The sequence below is a fragment of the Oryza glaberrima genome, chromosome 3, assembly GCF_000147395.1.
Source record: "Oryza glaberrima chromosome 3, OglaRS2, whole genome shotgun sequence".
Taxonomy (NCBI): Eukaryota; Viridiplantae; Streptophyta; class Magnoliopsida; order Poales; family Poaceae; genus Oryza; species Oryza glaberrima.
Genome location: NC_068328.1, coordinates 12,261,003 through 12,284,291, shown reverse-complemented (window position 1 = coordinate 12,284,291; position 23,289 = coordinate 12,261,003). Strand labels below are relative to the sequence as shown.

The 23,289-nt window shown below is 42.6% G+C and overlaps 5 protein-coding genes across 7 annotated transcripts; 4 read left to right on the top strand and 1 right to left on the bottom strand.

Annotated features, from left to right (window-relative positions):
* The first annotated feature begins 212 nt into the window (after nt 1-212).
* LOC127766864 (ferritin-like catalase Nec2) lies at nt 213-2,675 on the top strand. The gene is made up of 2 exons (XM_052292029.1): nt 213-980; nt 1,726-2,675. The coding sequence occupies exons 1-2, from the start codon at nt 475-477 to the stop codon at nt 2,348-2,350; spliced, it is 1,131 nt and encodes a 376-aa protein (XP_052147989.1). The 5' UTR covers nt 213-474; the 3' UTR covers nt 2,351-2,675.
* Nucleotides 2,676-3,640: 965 nt separating this feature from the next.
* Nucleotides 3,641-5,410, bottom strand: LOC127766865 (40S ribosomal protein S21). The gene is made up of 4 exons (XM_052292030.1): nt 5,272-5,410; nt 4,683-4,767; nt 4,461-4,593; nt 3,641-3,863 (listed from the first exon to the last, which is right to left on the bottom strand). The coding sequence occupies exons 1-4, from the start codon at nt 5,408-5,410 to the stop codon at nt 3,798-3,800; spliced, it is 423 nt and encodes a 140-aa protein (XP_052147990.1). The 3' UTR covers nt 3,641-3,797.
* On the top strand, nt 5,357-9,693 carry LOC127766863 (uncharacterized). Of its 2 annotated transcripts, XM_052292027.1 has the most exons (9): nt 5,357-5,692; nt 5,805-6,063; nt 6,229-6,486; nt 6,592-6,707; nt 7,214-7,278; nt 7,351-7,577; nt 7,844-7,991; nt 9,085-9,125; nt 9,226-9,691. In XM_052292027.1, exons 1-9 carry the CDS (start codon nt 5,372-5,374, stop codon nt 9,348-9,350), a joined length of 1,560 nt encoding a protein of 519 aa, XP_052147987.1. In that variant the 5' UTR covers nt 5,357-5,371; the 3' UTR covers nt 9,351-9,691. The 2 variants fall into 2 exon arrangements, with proteins under 2 accessions (XP_052147987.1, XP_052147988.1); XM_052292028.1 differs by lacking the exons at nt 7,844-7,991; nt 9,085-9,125 and having other exon boundaries at nt 5,512-5,692; nt 9,226-9,693.
* A 2,004-nt stretch (nt 9,694-11,697) lies between these two features.
* On the top strand, nt 11,698-12,482 carry LOC127768847 (uncharacterized). The gene has a single exon (XM_052294500.1). It carries the CDS (start codon nt 11,742-11,744, stop codon nt 12,165-12,167), a length of 426 nt encoding a protein of 141 aa, XP_052150460.1. The 5' UTR covers nt 11,698-11,741; the 3' UTR covers nt 12,168-12,482.
* Nucleotides 12,483-15,395: 2,913 nt separating this feature from the next.
* Nucleotides 15,396-20,477, top strand: LOC127768494 (ATP-dependent Clp protease proteolytic subunit-related protein 3, chloroplastic). 2 transcript variants are annotated; one of them, XM_052294082.1, is made up of 10 exons: nt 15,396-15,801; nt 17,249-17,353; nt 17,802-17,924; nt 18,530-18,589; nt 19,031-19,127; nt 19,201-19,274; nt 19,421-19,474; nt 19,554-19,637; nt 19,884-20,005; nt 20,100-20,477. In XM_052294082.1, exons 1-9 carry the CDS (start codon nt 15,469-15,471, stop codon nt 19,977-19,979), a joined length of 1,026 nt encoding a protein of 341 aa, XP_052150042.1. In that variant the 5' UTR covers nt 15,396-15,468; the 3' UTR covers nt 19,980-20,005; nt 20,100-20,477. The 2 variants fall into 2 exon arrangements, with proteins under 2 accessions (XP_052150042.1, XP_052150041.1); XM_052294081.1 differs by having other exon boundaries at nt 20,095-20,477.
* Nucleotides 20,478-23,289: the final 2,812 nt, after the last annotated feature.

Here is a 23,289-nt window from a genome sequence, read left to right as displayed (position 1 = left end):
GGAGTAGTAATTAACAACCATTTTAAAGTTGAAAGATAATAAAAGTGATATATGTAGCAATCAGTACTAATATGTAAATTTGACAACCTCATCTAAGGCACTATTACACCTCACCAGCTCACCTAATCAAGTGCTAGCACACTTTGCAGCCTGCACAAGGATGAGCCAAAAATAGACTGAAGGAAGATTTTGTGGTGCAATCCCTGGCTACCAATTTCCATTTTTCAGTCCCCCAGCATCTGTGCTGAAAATGATTCATCTGCAAACTACCCTTGACTTGAAATGGCTTGCGTTCCAGCTCCAACAAGTAACAATCCACCTTCATCTATAGAACCAAACAGCTCATCTTGCCATGTCACAATCCTATCTCTTGCAGTCGCAGGCCGATCAATTAAAACTTCGCGAAAGATCAATCAGAGCCGCCCAAGAACGTTAGCTAAATCGCTTGCGTCTCTGAAAAGATAATTCAGTGCCATGTGCTGCTGCTGTTTCACTATAAATTCACAGGAAGCTGATGTGCAGAAGAACACTACCCATGAACTGATGAACAACCTGCAGTCAGAGATGGCGTCGCCGCGAATCTGCTGTTCGGCGCTGCTCGTGCTGCTCCTGGTTTCCTCGTGCAATGCAGGTGACCACCCGGCCTGCCCGGCGGCGTGGTCGGCGGCGGTGGGGGCGGAGCTGTTCCACGGCGGCGTCGGCGGCGGCGGCGGCGGGGAGGCGCAGTGCAGCGCGGCGGCGCCGCACACGCCGGTGGCCGTGTTCGCGCACGACGTGGACCCGGTGCGGTTCGCGCTGAACCTGGAGTTCGCCGAGGCGGAGTTCTTCCTGCACGCGGCGTTCGGCGTGGGGCTGGACCACCTCGCCCCCAACCTGACGCTGGGCGGCCCGCCGCCGGTGGGCGCCAGGAAGGCCGGCCTCGACGAGCTCACGTGGCGCGTCTGCGCCGAGTTCGCCTACCAGGAGATCGGCCACCTGAGGTTACAACAAAGAATATGATTGAAATTCACATTTCAACTATAGTTGTTTTTGGCTAGGAAAGTGTCCGTGCATTGCAATAGGAAAAACAAGTTTAAAACTAAGATTTAACTTTTCTTGATCTGGACGCTTCTTCCAAGAAACATATTTTAAGTGTGATCATATTTCAACTTAGAAAAGTAATTACACACCTGCGAGTAAAACCTGTTTGACATATGAATCTAATAACCTCGTAGAGTTCTACTAAAACGGGCATGTCTCGTATGTGTGTACGAGCCTCATTGGTTGCCTATATTCCCTGTGTTGACATACGATTTTTCAAACTTGAATTTAAAGTTGATTTTAAGATATTTTTGACATAATTTATTTTTAGCATTAGCTTTTAAGTCGTTATGAACTAATATATAAAAGTTTTACCTATAAGGCTATGTTTAGTTCACACCAAAATTATAAGTTTGGTTGAAATTGGAACGATGTGACGGAAAAGTTGGAAATTTATGTGTGTAGAAAAGTTTTGATGTGATGGAAAAGTTGGAAGTTTGAAGAAAAAAATGTGTAACTAAATACGACCTAAATTAATTTTTATTCTTTAATAAGCCAGACCAATCGATGAGGCTCTACGTAGTTATGCAAAGTTGGAAAGATCACAGTTCATAGATCAAAATTCATGAGTAGTTACCAAGAATATGGATTCTAAAATGGCGGTGATATATATATGATCGCACTTAAAACTAATTGACGATGCAGGGCAATCCAGAGGACAGTGGGTGGGATCCCAAGGCCGCTGATAGACCTGAGCGCACACAACTTCGCCAAGGTAATGGACGAGGCGGTCGGCTACCACCTAGACCCGCCCTTCGACCCCTACGCCAACAGCCTCAACTTCCTCCTGGCTGTCTACGTCATCCCTTACCTGGGCATCAACGGCTACACGGGCACCAACCCGCTGATCGACGGCTACGCCACCAAGCGCCTCGTCGCCGGCCTGCTCGCCGTCGAGTCTGGCCAGGACGCCGTCGTGCGCGGCCTCCTCTTCGAGCGCCGCCGCGAGACAGTGTCCCCCTACGGTGCCACGGTGGCAGAGCTCACCGACCGTGTGTCGGCGCTACGAAACAAGCTAGGGCAGTGCGGAGTGAAGGACGAGGGGCTCATCGTGCCAGAGCAGCTCGGCGCTGAGGGGAAGATATGCACCAACATCCTCTCCGCCAACGTCGACTCGCTCTCCTACAGCCGAACGCCGGCAGAGTTGCTTAGGATACTCTATCTAACTGGCGATGAGCACGTGCCCGGCGGGTTCTACCCGGAGGGCGCTAATGGGAGGATTGCCCGAATGTTCCTCAAAAAGCCACCTCGCATTAACCACGGTGTCTAATTAGCTATGCCTACAATTGGTAAATGGGTCCTATCCTCCTATTACCTCACACATCAATATATAATGATAGTGTCATTACAGTAGAGGATGTGAACCCATCAACAATCGCCCCCCCCCCCCCCAACAAAAAAAACATAAAAAGAATAAATAATGTCATTGAGTGTGATGTATATGATTGCCAAAAATATGAATCACTCCTTCAAGTCTTTTGTATTTGAGAGCATAACTCATTTCTCACTATGCCAAATATATTTGACCGGAGGGAGTATGTATATGTACTGATGAGTATTAAATATGTAATGGATATTTTCATAGTTCATGATGAGTTACGGGAGGTTATTGCGTGTTTATAGGCTAAGTCTCAAAATCCAGTATCGCCTCTTACCACCAACTTATGTGGGTGCTAATTTATCATCCAGTGTCGCTGACTCCGAGCCCTGTTATTAACTTATCCCAACTCCTAACTTATGCGGGGAGAATTTAGAAAATTTAAAAATATACTGTTTATTTGCTTTTTCACTTAAAAATATTCAGGGTTCAAATTTTTTTCACAAATATACTGTCGGTATCGCTCAACGGATGCGCGAGAATGACATGTCGTGACGATGCCGGCAGTGTCGCGCGGCAACAGTGCGAAATCGCTCTCGCGCGCGCGGCGTCAGTACGAGACCGCTCGGTCTCGCACAACAAAGAGCGAGATAGTTGTAAAACAAACAAGCGAGACCGGTTGTCTTGTCATTTGATGACTTAATTAGTGCTTAATTATCGTAATAAGTTATTAATTAATATATTGATTAATCACTAATTAGAATGATTAATCACTAATTATTACCAATCAATAACCACTAATAAATTTTCAAAAACGATCTCGATCTCGCTCTTTGGTTGTGCTCGGTCTTGCACCGGCACCGCGAGAGCAAGCGGTCTCTCGCTGTTGAGACGTCATTCTCGCGTATCAATTATGTGATACGGACGGTATATTTGTGAAAAAAAAATTAAACCCCAATTATTTTTAAGAAAAAAAACAAATGATAGTATATTTTTAAATTTAATTCGGAGAATTTATCGAGCACGGTACCCAGATATGAACTATGAAACATTAGCAGATGAATGAGATCCAAACATTAGCAGATGAATCTGTGATCCTAGATGGCGACATATAGGACTCGAGAGGAAGAATCCACGATAAATATATCAGCCTAGAAAAGAACTTCTGATAAGCATAGCGACATGGATTCTTTTGAAACAAGTGCAATGATGTCAGCCACACGATGCATCAAGAAACAGATGTAATAAAGCTTCAACATGGATAAAACATTATCAGGATAAACCGATCAAGTCACACGAATTTTTTCGGAGTACGAACTGATAACACAGGCATTGCATGAAGTAGCTAGAGAGACATGAAATTGAAACGAGTTCTTCCAGGTAAAACTAGTAGCAAGATCTACTGCTGCTTGACCTCAGCCTTCCTCTTCTGCCACAGCCTATCCAGAGCACTGTCAGCATCTCCCTGTCAATAAAAAGAGATGAGAACCGACCGGAGGAGGCAACATTGCAACAAAAGTCCTGTACATAGCATATGAGCAAGAAAAACAGCTAGGTCCTAGCTACCAGGATGGCACCAAGAAATAACTGATGGGACTCGCATTAGAAAAAGATAAATGCTAGCTATCTGGTTTTGGACATCATGATAGTAAAAGAGTCAATGTACAAGTATGATTTTTACATTGCTTTCATTCAGGTAAATTTGCCACAATATCAATGACTACGCAAACTTATAAACAAAGATGTGGACCAACTAGGTATCAAATGAAATAAACCAGAAGCATCACATAATTATGTAAAATGCTCAGGCTAACAAAAACGAGAAGTGAATTCATAAAAACAATCCACAAAATTGTTAGCCATATCAAACTTTCTGCTTGTGTATTTACAGCACTAAAGTTCAGTGACATAATCAGCTGCCGGCAACAAGAAGTCACGCAAAATTCATGACCATGAAGGAAATAACGCATTCTGAATTCTGATAGGCTGTGAGCAATACAGCTGACAGTTCACAAAGAAAAATACAGGCACATTACAATAAACAAAGGATTGCAATGATTACCTGAGCACGGATGAACCCAGAGAGAGCAAAGGTGGTGAAGCGGCCATCGTACAGCCCATTCTCATCCACATGCCCAATGTTGATCTGGACCGAGGCGTGGTCCTTGGCGGTGATGATCCTGTTCGTGGCCGAGCTGAGGTAAACCAACACGACAAGCATTAAGTACATCTCAACAATCAATCGAATTAGACAAACAACTCATCAGGAATGACAGAAACATACCACTTCCTGGGGACGTAGAGGTCCACCATCTGACCCTCCTCGTTCTGCATGGTGGCGGTGGATGAAGCAAACACCACAACAGCGACTGCAAAGCAAAGCAACAATACACACAAAGATTAGGAGAAGATACATGGAACACCAAAACTTATCCCCCCTCAACTAAAATACTCAATAGAACTAGGCATACAGTTTTAGTTTATCTAGCTCCATATCAATCAAACGGATCAATCAAACGGGACGATATAAGCGACATATCATCTATGTGTACCCAAGAATTAGGATGTTAACCTTACACTAGACCTCGACAACGAGAAGTAACCGGATCTGAGAAAAATAAAAGCACTTCCTTCTATCCAATTCGACAAACTAGCCACGAATTTAACCGTACAGTTGCAAAGCATGTACTAAATTTCATCTGCTAGACATGGAACTTGAACAACAAAAACAAAAAAATGCTACTCGACATGATAATGCTAACACACCGATTCCTCGCGAATCGCAATCAGAAGATCGTAGAAGAATCGTCTTGCTAAGCAACCGCGCATGCGAATGGGAGAACAGGAAGCAGATCGGGAATCGGGGGGCGCACCTGAATCTCCCGGAGAAGGGAAGCGAGACCGAAGAGAGCAGCGGCGGCGGCGGCGTTTGAAGGGGGAAGAAGAACACGAGGAGCGAGGGCAATATATATTATGGCTTCGGGAGAGAAAAACCCTAGCTTCGGCGTCCATGGGCCCACCGTTATTGGGCCACGTTCGTGGGGAGGCCCAAAACGACTCGGCCGAGAAAGCCCACGCTTCCCCCGACCGGTTTCCCTCCCCCCGAGTCGAGGCGAGCTGAGACGAAGCGCGGCGGCGCGGGGAAGCGGTTGCGGCGGCGACCGGCGGCGGGCGGGCGGGCGGGCGGCGATGGAGCTGTCTATGAGCGGCGGCGCGCTGCGGACGTTCACGCGGTGCGTCACCTGCCTCGCGCGCGTCGGCTCCGACCTCGTCCTCCAGGCCCACCCCGCCAAGGTGGTCGCCGCCGCCGCCTGCCTGCCTCTCCGCCGCGGTTTCCTCCTCCATTCGCCGGCGGCGAGCTGTTCTGACATTTTCTTTGGGGGTGATTTGGTTTCTCCTTTTTCAGCTTGAGCTGCACACGCTCAACAGCTCGCGGTCGGCGTACGCGTCCATCTCGCTGGCGCGGGACTTCTTCGACGAGTTCAGCCTCTCCGCCGCCGCCGCCGCCGACTCGGCGCCGTCGTCGACGCCGCTCCAGTGCAGCGTCCTCCTCAAGTCCGTCCTCTCCGTGCTCCGCACGCCGACCGCCGCGCTCGACCGCATCGCCGCCTCCCTCCCCAACCCCGACGCGCCCAAGCTCCAGCTCACCCTCCACTGCCTCAACGGTACTCGCCGATCCCCCTCCGTCCTCTAGGGTTTTGCAATTTTGTGGGGGATTTTTGCGCGCAACATTTTTCTTGCCGTTGGCACGCTTTTCTTAGTTTTGCCGCCATTTTTGCTGTTTTTGGCGAGTGCTCCTGAATTTCTCATCAAAATTTCGAGCTGTTCAGGGGTGAAGAAGACGTACTGGATCGCGTGCAGCGCGGAGTCAGAGGTGCAGACGCTGGCGCTCGACCGCAGCAACTTCTCCAGCCGCCTCGCCATCCGGCCGCGGGACCTGGCGCGCCTGCTCTCCAATTTCCAGTCCTCGCTGCAGGAGCTCACGGTTATTGCCACCGATCCTGCTGCTGGGCTCTCCAACGTCGGCGTGGATGGTGAGATTGAGGGGAAGGCTGTCGAGCTCAGAAGCTACATTGACCCGACGAAAGGTGGCATCTATGGTGTTTGTAAACTGTCCTTTTTTGTATTATGAGGTGATGATTGGGTTGTGGTATTGTGAATGTGAATTTTCTTTGCACTTTGCGGTTATGCAGATGATTGCGATACGAGGCTGCACACGCAGCTGTGGATTGACCCGACAGAGGAGTTCGTGGAGTATGTACATTCTGGTGATCCAGTGGATGTCACATTCGGGGTGAAAGAACTCAAGGTGATCTATGATCAGCCCTATCAATATTTTGTTTCTTCGAAAACCTACATTCAATAGATGTAGGACAAAAAACTTCTGATAATTATAGAATGGCTCCTTTAAATGGGAAATAATTTGGTATTTAGCATTCACCTAATTGAATCAGAGAATATTTCTTTAAGATCATTATAGAAAGAATAACGTAAATAATATGTATCCGTGTGTCAGCATGCACAGTACTGAATGTATGTAGAGCTTACAAGTTGCAAGTCAATACTCTTGCTTTTCCATCGAATACATGTAGGTTGTTTCCTTGATGTAGTTTTGTTAATTCTTCCATCTCCTTGCTGGACTAGAAGGATGTGGCTTTATGGCTAGTTGTATTCTGAGTAATTGGTATAGAATATTCATTGTTTTTTAAACTTTACTGCTGAAACTTTAAGGAAACAACTTAGTTCCCTGCTCAGGTATTTTTATGGCATGAGACTACATATATTGTATTTACTTTTCTTTCTCTTCCAACCCAGGCTTTCTTAACATTTTGTGAAGGATGTGAAGTTGATATCCTCCTATTCTTTCAGAAGGCTGGCGAGTAAGTAGCCATACTGGTTTAGTTTTATTATCCATTTGGATTGGACCTTACAAGTCTTCATTTGAATTGCAGGCCTGTCCTTTTGGTTCCCAAATTTGGGCTTGACAATGGATCAAGTTCTGATTTTGATGCAACACTAGTTCTTGCCACTATGCTTGTATCACAACTTACTGACAGCAGTGTTGCCCAACAACCAACTACTTCTGCACAGCGAGCAGAAGAACCAAGGGTTGCTGCTACACCACCACCAGTCCCTGAAAATGTCTCAAACCATACTAAAATATGGTCGGAGCTATCAGGTGTGTATTTCTGATAAATGGATCCTGTCAACTATTGGTATGATCACACACCAGGCAGGGCTTTCTGTGTGGTACTCAACGCAGGACCAAAGGGCCTGTACAGTGCATATTGGCTACTTTCGGAAGGCCATAATTGGACTGTACGCCATATGACTGTGTGTGATCAAACTAACTGGTGGCTGGAGAACTTCATCTCTCTGATTATAGAATTATCCTGTTGATATATCATCATGCTAGTCAAACATAAGAAAGCTTTTGTTAAACAGGTAGTGCTCCCAAAAGTTTTGAAGTTAACAGAGAAAAATACACCCAGAAGGAGAGAAATGCCAATTCTAATGCACTGAATGACACATCAATGCTGCATAGTGTAAATGCTCGCTACAAGCCACCAGTCGCTGATAATGCAAACGATACGTATCCTATAGATCACTTCAATTCATTCTTTCTAATTTATCCTCTTGTATTATTTGCTACTGCATCCTATTCTGCAGTTGCAGCTTTATATCTTGTATATTTCTTACGACTGTGACCTTCCAATGTGTTCATCAGACATCAGACATATTAACAGCAGTCCTTAACTCTGTTCTCTCTGTCCAAGTAAATTAAGTCTGGACTTAAAAAATAAATTTCTTTAATCGGGATTATGATATCATTATGGTATTATATACTTATGTCTTTCTCTCAATCCAAAGAAATTAAGGCTGCATGCGAGAATTTTTCTTTAGTTGGGATTGTGAGATCAGCATCCCTCAACACAAAATGCTTCCTTCCAACATTATATCAATAGACAGAACAGAACCTGTGTCCACTTGCCTATATTCCCCATGGTAAATACTTCCTCCGTTTCACAATGTAAGTCATTCTAGCATTTTTCACATTCATATTGATGTTAATGAATCTAGACATATTGATTCATTCATATTGATGTTAATGAATCTAGACATATATCTATCTAGACTCATTAACATCAATATGAATGTGGGAAATGCTAGAATGACTTACAATGTGAAACGGAGGGAGTATGTATTTATTGCAATTCATCTAGTTAAAACCATAAGACACTTTCTGTGATAATGTTCAGGTTAGTGTTAGGAGTCAACTTACAGTCAATCAGTCATACTGTATTTGATCTGACTAATCTGCATGAATATAGATATATACAGTGTCAGAGGGAGATAGATTGTGGTTTTCTTAGACACAATGCCAGGCCCTGAGGTCCATAGAAAATCTTGCATACAATTCTATAGGGAATAGTTACTAAGGAAAACATTACATCAATGGAGAGAACAGAGCATTACAATCCTATAGGGAATAATATGGCAATTAGGTCCTAGTATTGAGCATTTGTTACTGCACAGAACTGATGTATTATGTCAAGATAGTTGATGTTCATGTAGAGTTTTCCATATGTTGTTAATAATGAAAGAGGATCCACGAGGTCTGAGTTTCGAGTTATTTCTGCTTTCCTACTTCCAGAATGTATTTCCTTGACTAGTTTGTACTACAGAATGCAGCCTATGCAAATGGATCACTTGGAAGAGCCTCCTGGTTAATATCACAACATAAAACACATCATATTTTGAAGTCGTCTGTTACTGATGCATTTATATTACAATATATCTAAATAAGTTGCTTTATTTTGTTGTAGATGTTGTCAGTGATATTCCTCGATCACAGCATCACCCAAGCAATTGGGTAGGTGCTGATGAAGATGACGATGATGACGAAGATGAGGAGCTTTTCGTCCAAACAACACCGCACTACATGGACTAGGGATCGATGCTGATCCTTATACTTTAGGTACATATCAGGCTATCAGCCCGATGCAAAGAGAATGGACTAGAAACTAGTTAAGTACCTTTCTCTTTGCTCTTAGTTCTTTCAGGCCTGAAGTTAACACAGAATATGTTAATCTTTTTAACAATGCGACTTGTTTGTATCCGATGTGGCTATGGCATTTCTCATAGTGCAGAGATTTTTTTTATGACATATTGAATGTGAATTGTTCTATGGTGCACAAGTGGCCTGTTTGTCCTTGTTTTGTTTGTAAGGAAAATAATTGTGTTTGAATCTATACGAGCTGCATAGTCCCTTGTTCATAAACAACATTTCTACACTCCCGGTGTTTTGGGGGGTGCAACCAGGTATCAGCTTGTTCATGTGATCTCTTCATAAACCTTTGTGTATGCGGACGCATGTGCTGCAGGGTGCATCATTGCATTACTGCAAAGTTTAGGAGGAATCATGAATTCTTTAGTGATATGTTTCCATATTCCAATATTTCTCAATCTCTGTGAACCACTCATGCGTTGTATGGCTTGTGATGATCTGGTCTTTTGGTTTGTTTACTACTGTGCATGTAGCAATGTGGTTAAACTAGCATGATGCTTTTACTTTACCTGACCATAGAAGATGGTTAAAAAAAATGTAATTTGAGATCTGGCATGGAAACTGCTTCCTTTTTCTAATGGTAGTTTTGCTTCTTCCGAGCATCTTGCATCGGCATCCTGCCATGCGCGTTCTGCTTTGATGGAGCCTGATGTCTCAATCCTATCACCTTATTTTTAATGCTTTGATTGATCTGATACATTGGTCTTTCCCTGGAGTATTTGTTAGCAAGAACTCAGAAAGACTATCGGTAGGGAAAAAGAGTTAACCTTTAGAATTTACTCTAAAATATAACAACTTATCCCCCAACATTACATTCACAATCAATCATAATATCTTCCTAACCGATAGTATCTTCACTTCTCAACCAATCATAATATTCCACCATTTAATTCTATATATTTTTTTAATAATCATGTTCAACTCTAAAACTCTTTATATGTTCGGACAGATGTAGTAGTTAGCAAGGTAAAATATTACTGTTCAAGGATGGATTAACATTAACAGTGTGTTTATAGGAGTAAATTTTAGGCATAGTTAAGTTCACTCATTACCCTCATGTAAAAACACTATTACTGCCCTGTTCTAAACTCTATTTTGGAGTTGTAGTTTAACAACACGAAAAAACATGATGGCTTATTATCGTATAATTAATTAAGTATTAATTATTATAAATTCAAAAAATCAGTTTTTTTTTATATATAAAACCTTTATATGCATATTTTTTGAAAAAAAAATATCATCTAACATCTTGAAAAATATGCTAACGTGAAACAAAGAAATTGCAGTTTGGAGTTAAAAGAAAAGAGTAAATTTCACTTTGGTCAACCTTTATTTACCAAATGTTCACATTGGACTAGAGTTGGACTTATATTTTCACTTAACACCATATATAGTTACCATCATTTGCACTTCGTACCGGGTTTCACAAATTACACATAGTATAATGATTGTAGATCTGATCTTATTTCTTTTGTGTTAGAAAACTTAGAATTCAACAATTTGTACTAACACTACAGTTGGGTATTGTAAAACATTTAATATCTTTTCTGGAAAAATAGTTCTTAAACTCAATATTTCTCCAATTTTGTCCCTAGTATAAGGGTTGTGAATATTCATATGTAGTAGTAATGAAGTCCCATTAATTTGATAGGATATCATATAACATGTTACAATCATTGTTCTTGCGCTAAGCATATTTGCATGGCAAAGATTTCTATATCATTGTTTCTTGTAAAATGCTAAGCACCTAGACAACAACTCGTGTGATGGTAACTATAAAACTAGGTCTAAAGTGCAAACAATGGTAATTATACGTGGTATTAAGTGAAAACATGAGTCTAGCCATAGCTTAATGTGAAATTTTAGTAAATAAAGATGGTCGAAATTTACTTGAAAGAAAATAACGTAGGCTATAGGTCAGTATTTTGTGGCCTTTCTCGATTAATTTGGCTGAAACTTCTTCTTAATGGCAAGCCATGCAGGTCAGCAGGTGTGATCTTTCCCTGCTAGTTGAGTTTTTTTTTTAACATCACAAGTAAAGCATTCAGCCAAATTCAAACAGTCGTCGCTTGTCAAATTTAAACAAGGTCAACTTTTCGTGTCATTATCACGTAATTTGCACAGAATTCGAAGCCTAGTAGTCTCCAGAATCTCTGTGCTGCCTGTATATAATGCCCCTGGTCAGCTGCTACGGCCACTCTCCAGTCTCCACACCTGCCGGCGACCACCGCGCGCATCGCAAGGCACAGAGGGCCTCCGTTGCCGACGTCCGCCATGGCACGGCGCGCGCTGCCGTTCGTCCTCCTCGTAGCCGCCGCGGCGGCGGCGCTCGTCGTCGTCCCTGCGACGGCCGCCACCGCCGAGGCGCTCGTCGCCCACTGGGGGATGCGGGCGGCGCCGTGCCTGGAGGGCACGGTGGAGGAGGAATGCGTGGCTGACGGGGAGGTCGGCGTCGTCGGGCTGAGGCGGTGGCGGCGGCGGCGGCGGCTGTTCCAGCTGATGGACGACGAAGGAGGCGGCGACTACGGCGGCGGCGGGGCCGGGGCGGCGGCGGCGGCGCAGTACATCAGCTACGCGGCGCTGATGAGGAACTCGGTGCCGTGCTCCATCCCCGGCGCGTCCTACTACAACTGCCGGCCGGGCGCCGACGCCAACCCCTACACCCGCGGCTGCTCCGCCATCACCCAGTGCCGCGACTAGCTAGCCAGCTCGCCGGTGCACTGCACGCGCATGCAGCTCGTGTGCCACTCCTCCACTCCTTATTTGCCCTTGTTAGTTGTCGCCGATCTCCGAGGGGATCCTCTACCACAATATCACTATACAGTTATTCGTATGTGGACCTCACCATTCTATTACTCTACATATTAGTGTTTGTAATGATGGTGCTATTATGACAGATGATATAAAACCCGATCTCCTGTAGCCACCTGAGCTCTTGTTCTAATCTGGACCATCTGGTCACTCTGCCTGTCTCGATGTCCATGATCTTGAGAGGGTTTTTTTTATCCTGCTTGATTTAATTTACAGCGCGTTCAATTACTACTACTATGCTGTTATTGTCATTTTCCCATGACATGTGGTTGCACATTGCACTTGCAATACTCATCTTGCATCGTCATGTTGACGAGGGTAATCTAGCTAGCTACCAAAGTAATGGATGCTTCGATTGATCGGAGACAAGCATTTCCTGCTGCATGCATAGCTCGATTCTGTGCTGATGAAAACATTGTTGAACTGGAACGCGGAAGGAGCTTGCTTCGCGGGGAAAAATAAAAAAGAGAGAGAAGTATTGAGAGGAGTAATCGCGCCGACAATTCAATCTCCTGGGGAGGTACAAACTGTAATAGGATTGACCCAACGTCGCAACCAAACCAAAAACCACACGAAGCTTCTCACCCCTCCAATGGAAACCCAGCAAGTTGATTGGCAGGAATCAGGATGTGGCAGGAATTTGCGAACGCATTTTTTTTTCCCCGAGCACAACTTGCGGTGGAATTTATCCCTCCAAATTATAGCTTTTTTGGGCTATGTATTAGTCGACAGCGAGATATTTGTGATAACTTCGTCAACCTCAAGACGTCAAGATATGTTGGTACATTCTTTTAAAGATGTTTATAGGGGAGGAGAGCGTGTGAGCACTCATAAAAATGAGTGTGAGCGCATGTATTTATACCGTATTTTCTCTACTACTCCACCTCCATGTAAAAACATCTTTCCTTCCGTACAAACCGTCAACCTTGAAATACCGATTTCTAAAAAGAATAAGGGCATACTAGGAAAAACGAATAATCCATTGGTCTAAATCCTTCCATTAAACTGAATAAAAAATCATTTGTAAGGCATATGTGTCCAATAGAATGGGAGAAGTCATAAGCCTAGTATAATCTACTTATACATCGTGAGTATTATCTTTACAGTGGTACATGGCTTGAGCTATCCATATGCATTTGGGTAGCCATAAGGAACAAAACAACAATATAACAAAACAACAATACAATCTTTCTCTTCTCTCCTCACACTCTCTTTTTCTATGCATATGAGATATTTAATATAGGGGTTATTAATACGCGCGCACACGTCAGGAAGCAAAGTCGTGCTCCCCTCAATTTCGACTTAGATATTAAGCCCCCTACCGTGACGAGTGGATTGGAATAGCGTTTTCTATCCATGGTTCATTGTTAAAACTTCAAATCAGATTGTAAAACTTTCAAATTAAAAAAAAAGAAACTTTCAACTAAGAACAATAAAAAAATTAGAATATTTAAACTTTCTATTTATGGATTGAAACTTCCGACTCAAATTAGAAAACTTTCAACTCAAAACACGAAACTTTTAACTCGAATTGAAAAACTTTCAACTCGAATTAGAAACTTTCGACTTGAATTGAAAAACTTTCAACTCAAATGGGAAAACTTTCAATTCAAAACCTAAAACTTTCAACCAAAAATCGCAAAACCTGGAAACTTGTCGGTAGCAAGAGACTCGCCAAAGGAAGGGGAAGAAGAGGAGGTCGATGTCTTGTTGAGGACGTGGAGGATGAAGAAGGGTAAGCTGATGTCTTGAGTTCGCCGGCTTCTCATTCGAGCAGAGCATCGATTGATGGAGTAGCACATCGAAGAGGCGAGAAGGTGATCCTAACCTCGTTGGTGTCTTGGGGGGAGAGGAAGAGGAAGAGGGAGTTAATTAGGAGCAGCGGACTTTGCCAATGCTGTTGATGTTAGATGAAGGCAAGGAAAAGTGGCACGTCAAGGTTGGATAGAGGTTGGGAGAAGTGATGGCGAACTAGAAGTGGGAGCATTAGGAGGAGGTGAAGCAGAGCGATAGGTGTGGAATAGATCTATTTAAGAGGATAATGTGTACTGGAAAAAAAAAGAAAAGAAAATGAGGAATGGGTTATCCACATGGATCTACTGGACCTAAAACCTTCGCCGTAGTGAAGCTGGGCCAAAACTGTTCACGATTTTATTTCATAGCGCGCACCTGCAAAATAGGAATCTTGTTTAATATACTCATTTATTATTTATCTGGGCCCACCTTACAACTCACTTCTAAACTTAACCATTGTGAGAAATGAAAATAGCTAATGATCACTTCTCATGGTTCCACCTATAATGACTAGTTGAGCAATATACATTGGCACATTGCTTATGCCCGAAAGCGCAAGAGACTCGGGCTTGTTTGGGAAACTTGAAATTATAAGAAGCTGTTGGTATCAAGTCAAATTATGAGAATCTAAAAAAGTTAGGTTTCCCAACTTGTGATTTTTTTTGTCCATTTTCTGGATTCTACGACTACAATTTCTTAGTATCTAGACGAAAAACTAAATTGATTAAGAAAGCCTTCTGATTCGGAGAGAAACTAGTTCCGTTTGAGAAAGCCTTCCGTCTCCCGTTGCAAGTTGTCCCCATCCCTGGTGCTCTTGGTCTCTTGGCAGCTGTGGAAGGAACAAAACTCTAGGGTTTTCGACTATGCGCTCTCTTCGATCTCAGTGGTTCTGGAGTCCATCCACTCAGAGGGCCATCTGTGGTCTTTAGCTGGCATTGCCGCTTTTGGGGACTTGTTGGGAGTGTAGAGTGGCTCGCACCCTTCCTGCTGTTTGGAGTTTGTATTTAGCCGCCGTAGTTTTTTAAACTCCAGTTTCTTTTTTGCTTTTTTCCCCTTCCCTTTGCATAAGCCGGTTTGGCTGATTGCATCGTGCAACTATAACTCTTTTCTTCTAATATATTAACGTGTAATTCTTTTGCACGTTCGCGAAAAAAGCTGTCCCCATCCCATTGACGATTGGGACCCACATGTCAGTATCCCGTAAGGCCCAAAATAACCCATCTCCGTTTCCTACGGCCCATTACGCAGTGAGCCCACATCCAAAGCCCACGACGAACAAACTGCACCACTCAAATCACTCCTCTCCCAAATCCCCGACCAAAATTATCCAATCTTCACCTCCCACACCCCGAGCTCGAGCTCGCACGGCTGCCGCCGCCGAGCTCCGCCCGCCGCCATGGCGTCCGCCTCCCTGTTGCTCCGCCTCCCCACGCCCTCCACTGCACCTTCCTCCGGGGCCTCCTCCTCGTTCCTCTCCCTGCCTCCGACCTTGCTCCGTCAGGCGCGGGGTGGCGCGGCGTCCTCCTCCGCGCTGGTGGCGCGGGCGGCGTCGGGGGGGAGCCCGAACCCGCTCTTCAACCCGAGGGCCGACCCGTTCCTGTCTACCCTCGCCGCCGCCTCGCCGGAGGAGCTCCAGGCGGCGGCGGCAGGTGGCGGGCGCCGCGGCGACGACCACCTGCCGTTCCTCGAGATCTTCCAGAACGCCAAGCTCATGGCCTCGCCCGCGCAGGTGATTGGGGGGGAGGGGTTTCCCGTGATTTTCCTGCGAAAAAGTTAGCCGAAACATGAGATGCTGATGCCGTAGTCCATAGCAATAGCAACATAGCGTTCCGCGAGTTAGCCGAAACATGAGAGGTTGAGAATGACTATAATCATCCATAGTCCAGCACAAATCAAAGTAGTGCATAGCGCTCAACATCACCTATCATAGGTTGGTACTACCTCCGTTTCATATTATAAGTTGTTTTGACTTTTTTTAAGTCAAACTTCTTTATATTTGATCAAGTTGATAGAAAAATATAATAATATTTTCAACACAAAACAAATAAACTATCAAAATATGTTCAATGTTAGATGTAATGAAACTAATTTGGTACTATAAGTGTTGCTCTATTTTTCTATAAACTTGGTCAAACTTTCAAGAAATTTGACTAAAAAAAATCAATGCGACTTATCTGTACTAACATAAAAGATGGTAGTGGTGGTAGTGGTGACTTTGTCATTACCATCACCCAACTACCATGCGGGACTCATGAACCGTGAGATAAAAACTTTTCTTGTTTCCTAGCTCCCACATACCATTAGGGCTGTCAACAAGCCGAGCTCGAGCGAGCTCGTTTGCCTAGGCTCGAGCTCGATACAAGCTCGAGCCGAGCCTATAAAATGTTCGAGCTTTCTAACAAGCTCGGCTCGAGCTCGACTACCGAGCTTGATTTTTAAGTAAGACAATATATATTTCAAAGATAATCTTTAAAAAAATAATCAATTTCTAGTTCATCATATTAGTAGAAGAGTAAAAAAGAATAAAATAAATATATGATGTCAATATAAGGCATACAAAACATATTTGATCTCCTAATTTATTAAATAACAACAAAAATCATATATAACTAGGCTCGTTGGAAGCTCGAGCTCGGCTCGACAAAGCTCGCGAGCTTAGGGAGAGGCTCGGGCTCGGCTCGTCTGGAGCTTGAGCCGAGCTCGAGCAGCTCGCGAGCCTAGAGCTTTTTTGACAGCCCTACATACCATAGACCCCGTCGAAAGGAAAATGTAACGATAGAATATTGTGAAATTTTCCATCTCTGTGAAATGGCAGTAAAATTAGCACAATGATAATATATTAGACAATTAGAAAAAAAAAATCATTGCAACGCATGGGCATTATACTAGTAATATGAAACAGAGGGAGCATTTATTACTAATTCTAAAAGATTCTCAACTAGTAACATGTAAAATACAACCTCAATCGCTCCTCAAGCAATACATTAAGATTACCTGGGATTGGGATGTTACACGCTTATACATGGTGATACCTATTGTGTTAAGATTTCAATCAATGAACTGCTGATTTGAACTGTAATGCACCCAGCTTAATCATCTGTATGTGCAGAGAACACCTTTATTTTCATACTGAACGTTGCTTCACTTAATACTTCATTACCTATAATCTGTGGCAGGTGGAACGATCTAGCAGTTCTTACAGTCAGCACAGGCCTAGAAGGCCTCCCCCTGACTTGCCATCATTGCTTCTTCATGGCCGAATTGTTTACATTGGCATGCCGGTATGAATTGCACCATGTTCTCTATGTGAAATATTTTCTTCAAGTCTTACTATTTACATATGTGGATGTAAAACATGATGACAAGAATGTTGGTGAGGTCAACCAACGTGGATAAGCAATTTCATGAGAATGTTAGATCCTGAGCTATCAAAAGTTGAAACTACTAGGGACTGGCTACTGACATTTTGCATTTCAGTGGTGTTAAAAATTGTTTATATTAGCAACAAAATATAATTGTTGTTGACCTAATTCTTGAATACAAGGTTGGATGACTTCTATTCCCGGTGTATGCCTGTCATAACAAATTCTTTCTTATATACTCTGCATTATTTAAGATGTCTTGGACTACCAATGTCTTTTCTCCTCTTTTTTTTTTGTAAATATCTATTAAATCGGTTATTCATGCAGCTGTTATAGCCTCATAAGATTGCTTTTTCTTGCTATGTAGTTGGTGCCAGCAGTTACAGAGCTTGTCGTTGCGCAGTTGATGTACCTTGAGTGGATGAATAGTAAAGAACCTGTTTACATATACATCAACTCCACAGGAACAGCTCGTGATGATGGTGAACCAGTAAGCATGCTTATCTTGTTCAGTTCATGGCTCGCAGTCAACTATTCTCTACCGTTTTGATAGTATTAAGTAGCCTTTTGTCATTAATTATCATCATAATTGCCGAATTGTTCTTAGACTGACTTTGATTTAGGGGATAAGATAACCAAGTTAGCTAAGCTTAATTCCAAAAATTACGTTTGTCAATTAACATGGATAACCTGAATTACCGTTTTGGCTAGATTAGATGGGGTAGCAGTAGCACTTAGCAGTATAACAGATAGAACTCTTGAGGACTAATTGTGGTCAGTTAGCTTATGCCACCTTTCTATGGGCTAACATAATCTTAACCTCTTGGGTTAGGGTGGTTTAAAGGTGGGGTAGTAGTAGCACTTAGCAGTACAACAGACTCTTGAGGATCAATTGTGGTCAGTTAGCTTATTCCACCTTTTTTTTTTTTTGGGGGGGGGGGGGGGTGGTTAACATAATCTTAACCTCTTGGGTTAGGGTGGTTTAAAGGCTTTGACAAGGTTAAATTATTTACTTAGCCTGTCAAACTACCAATGTTTGAGATATTAAGCCCTTTACCCACCCCCTAATCATCGTTTTATTTTGAAAATTGTCAGGTTGGAATGGAGAGTGAAGGTTTTGCTATCTACGATGCCATGATGCGGATGAAAACTGAGGTGCATATATTACATCAATGTGTCCTTCAGTATTTCAGTACCAAGTTATTATTATTATTATTATTATTTTGTGCACTAACTATGTTGCAGAATACCGTTTTCTACTAAAGATTAAGAGTTTGTTTTCTAACATTTAGCACCCTGAACAGAGGTGCCTTTATTCCTATGTTTGTTAGGAGTTATTGGTGGATGCTATTTGCTTGTTTGCTGGATGAAATCTTTCAAAGATAATAGTCTTGCCCTAGTTTCTTTATGGATTTATTCAATAAAAAAATGACTGTAACTTCAAACTTGCCATGTGTTTGAGCACTGATGCTTTGAACTGTCAAAACCTGTTGTTTATCTTTTCAGAAAATTTAGGGTGTGTTGTTGAACATGAGTTTGTTCATGTGGTTTACTGGTTTTCATTTTCTGATAATGAAGTTACCTTTTGATTTGCAGATCCATACACTTTGTATAGGAGCTGCGGCAGGTCATGCCTGTCTTGTACTTGCAGCAGGAAAGAAAGGAAAACGCTATATGTTCCCTCATGCCAAAGGTATTAATATGCCAGGAGTACTTTCTTTCCTTGATTGTTTCCTTTTTATGATGAAAAGATTCTATCATGCCAGCTATGATTCAGCAACCTCGTATCCCTTCATATGGAATGATGCAAGCATCTGATGTTGTTATTCGGGCAAAAGAGGTATGATCTGTGATTTTAGTTCTTAGTATTTTCTGCTATGGTGAGAGTTTTATCAGGGCATGCAGGAGATCTTAGTTCTCCTTTGTTCATCTTCCCGTTTTTATGTTGCATAATCAGTCACAGTTACCTTCTTTTGCTTCTTGTAGGTTGTGCACAACAGGAACACCTTAGTGAGACTTTTAGCAAGGCACACGGGGAATGTATGTGTATATTTTTAATATATTTCTTGAACTACTTGGTTCGTTGTTGTCATTAGAACATAAATTTATCTTTTATCAGCCACCAGAGAAAATAGACAAGGTGATGAGAGGACCATTTTATATGGATTCCTTGAAGGCAAAGGAGTTTGGTGTCATTGACAAGGTATTGTTGTTTCTCCGTTCATCAAACCTCTATTGTTTTGCTGTTTTCGGCATATCTGAAGTTCAAGCCGTACTAGTTTTCTATTGTTTAGTCAGCCATATAAATCTGTTCGTTGCACAATGCAGTCATGAAACTCATGATCTTTTTGTTGTACTCCAATGGTAGCTTGCTAAATTGTATTGGCTGTGTATTTGAACACATTTCACTCTGCAAGATGTTGAATTTGTTAACTTGTGTGAGTTACAGATCCTTTGGCGTGGTCAAGAGAAGTACATGGCTGACATGCTCTCCCCAGAGGAATGGGACAAAGTTGCTGGAGTCAGACGCCCTGATATTATGTGATGTTGTACATTGAAATTTTAAATTAGGCAAGATATCCTCCGTTGTTCTGTAGATTGATGTTTGGAATTATGAACATTTGTTCATATATTTGGTTTGATACTTTTATGATGTGCAGATTAGGCGGTTAAGTTGTGGGATGTGAAAGCAGCTGTCGTCCAACAAGAATACCCCTCTGCTGTTCATTATAGGTGGTAAAAGCTCAGCGAAGTTCTTATTTACTGATAAGCTAGATTAAAGCAGGAACCATCAAGGTACTCTGCATGATGTCTGAATCAGAGCTAGCAAGGTTATGCATTTTCTGGAGCAATTGATATTCCTCGCATCATTTCCACGTCAGATTTTGGTAGACATTGCTGGTATGTAGTTTGGTAGTTTACACATTTGTTAGTAAACCTTGACGGGGTATCAACTGAGGTCCAAACATTATCAGCACGAACAGGATGGTGTCCGAGAGATAACATTGGTCGTTATATCCTGATGTTATGGACTTCTGGGATACTGTGGCTGCTGTGATTCTCGATCATCCACATGTTCAGTTTCTTTATGCTTGATTAGTTGATTCTCTGGTGTTGACCCATCACCCAATGGCCAATGCACCTACGGCTTCGGCTTATAATAATAACAGTTGCAATCTGACGAGGCTTTACTCCCTCCATCCACAAAGTTTGTTTATTTTAGAATGAAGGGGATGCCTATATCCAGGTATTCATGCCATCATGTGTATTTTCGTGCCCGGTATACACTCCATCTTAAAATTAAGTTCACTTTTTATACATGTGAATCAGTATAACTCTGAATTAAATTTATTTTTAGATGGAGGGTGTACGTAGTAGTAACATGAATTGATGAATCTATGTCTAGATTTACTGATTTACATATGAAAATGAACCTATTTTTGGTAGGAGGATGTATATGTAGTTGGGTGAGTGCTGTTCTCTCGGCAAGAGACATGCCACGGCGGATGCAGCGTCAGAGCTTTCTTGCAAGCGTTTTTTGACGCAGGCGGCTCGTCGGCGGCTGCCTTTCTCTGCGCAGGCCGGCCGAAAGCGCCGAGCTGCTTGGAGTTGAGCTGAACCTGCAGGTTGGATACTTGCATGTGTAGTACGAGTTTTCGCAGAGACCTGGCTTGCGAGTGCGGCCACCACCCGGGGCACGCACCGGCACATGCCGCGGTGAAATATTCCGTGGAGTATTTGTTTAGTGGTGGTGGTGGCATCGCTGCATGTTGGGTCTCGTTTAGCCCCTGTAGCTGCAGCTGCGTCGGATGCTTGAATGTGACCGTGATTGATGGCTTGTGGCTCAGGCAACGCGACGATGCTATGCTTTGCTGCTGCTCTGCCTTTTTTTCCGCGGCGCCTGCATGCGGCTGCGCACGCCGTCAGCGGACGGCGCTTAGCTTAAACTATACTACTACACTACAATGGCTATGTTGCCGGTTGAAGCGCTTGACGCTGTAGGGGTTTACTGCTACCTCCGTCTCAGGATATCGTCTTGAGTTTGTGTTCGTAATTTTTGATCTTTCGTCTTATTAAAAAAATTATAAAATTTTTATTTATTTTATTTGTGATTTACTTTATTATTAAAAGTACTTTAATTATGACTTCTCCGTTTTTATATTTGCACTAATTTTTTAAATAAGACGAATGGTAAAACATTATAAGAAAAAAGTCAAAGCGACTACTAATTTGGGACAGAGGTAGTATTTCGGAGTGCTTCTGTTTGTGAAGATAACGGTGGTGGATAATGGTGGTGCTAACTGTGAGCGTGCGCCTTCAACTGATGAACGGTTGACCAGATCTCTTTGCTCTCCAGGTCTGGTGGTTGCAACCTATACAAGGGGCTCACCTGGCGACGTCAGACACTCTCCCAACTAATGGGGTATGGTCTAACTGTATGTCTTAATTTAAAGTCAATCTTCAATTCTGCATAGTACTTGCATATGACCATTATTGTTTCAGTTGAAATCTAGACGCATATTCCTCAACTTTTTTTGGCATGTGGGTATCAGGGTCTTGGGTGGGCCGCACACGGGCTGTCAGCCCATCACCAAGAAAGCCCCAACCTAAAACAATACATAGCAGCATCAGCTTACAGGAGAGGGGGGCAAAGCAGATCAATTGGCAAGGTTGCGAACCGCGGCGCCGGCGACCTGGAGGCGGGCTTGCCTCCTTGTCGATCTCCTTCTTCCTCCCTACTTCTGCTAGTAATTTGTACCCCTATTCACTTCCATTTCCACCACAAGCTTGAGTTGTAGTAATACAATTGTAGCTCAAAACCACCTCTACCTCCATTGCTTGTACTGGATATAGGTTCATTGAGATTGGGTCTTGGGTTGCTAACAGTGGGATGTACAACATATTTTGCTGTTGCTTTATTTGTCTATATTGCTGGTATATTCAACATCCTAATTTAAGAAGCTTGTCTATCGGTAGCTTCTCTATCAGGTTATCAATGATCGAATCGATGGTGCCGGATTTATATGGTCTAAGTTACTGACCTATTTGGCTATTACATTGGTACTCGTTTATTTGCTCTTGCACCTATAAAAAAATGATCAATATTATAGTTGGAATTGTTTACTCGCATCTTCTACAACAATTCAAGATATTCAACCTATTTTAACATGTTTTGCACAAGAAAAAAAAATCCTAAATTAAGGTATTCAACCCTTTGACTCCTAAACCAAGTATAAATAACAATCTAACTTGATTTTGCTTACGTGGCACACTGACTAAATCTTTATTGTTACTCGTCATGTATTGTATATGAGTCGTATATAACTTAACATACTGTTTACACCCAACATTACTCAGCTCTACCTAGTAATAGGTTAGATATGTAAGTAGTGCTAGTAAATGGATAGTTATACATTTAGTTTCCTTAATCAATATTGGAGTTAGCATACCATCAACATGTGATATTCTCTTTGACTAACTTCAGAATTGTTTAGGAATACTCGATTAGTATGAGTAGAGATATAAATAGGTATAGATATAAGCATGGGAGGAAAAGAAACCATGTCAACCATAAAGAATGTTTTTTTAGATAGAAACGGAGGAGTTAACGATGGACACAGATGTGTAAAAACCGTAAAGGCATATTTTATTTTTTTGGCTAAAGAGTTTACCAACACTTGGTATTAATAATTTCTAACCAAAACTTTAATGCTATACTATTGAGTTTAACGCTAACGCCACTAAATTTCCGCAATACTAAATCCTTTATCTACCATGAAAACATGGTCCTATATCTACCATCAAAACATAATAGACTACTCTTTCTATCCCATAAGAACTCCAATCCTGATTTC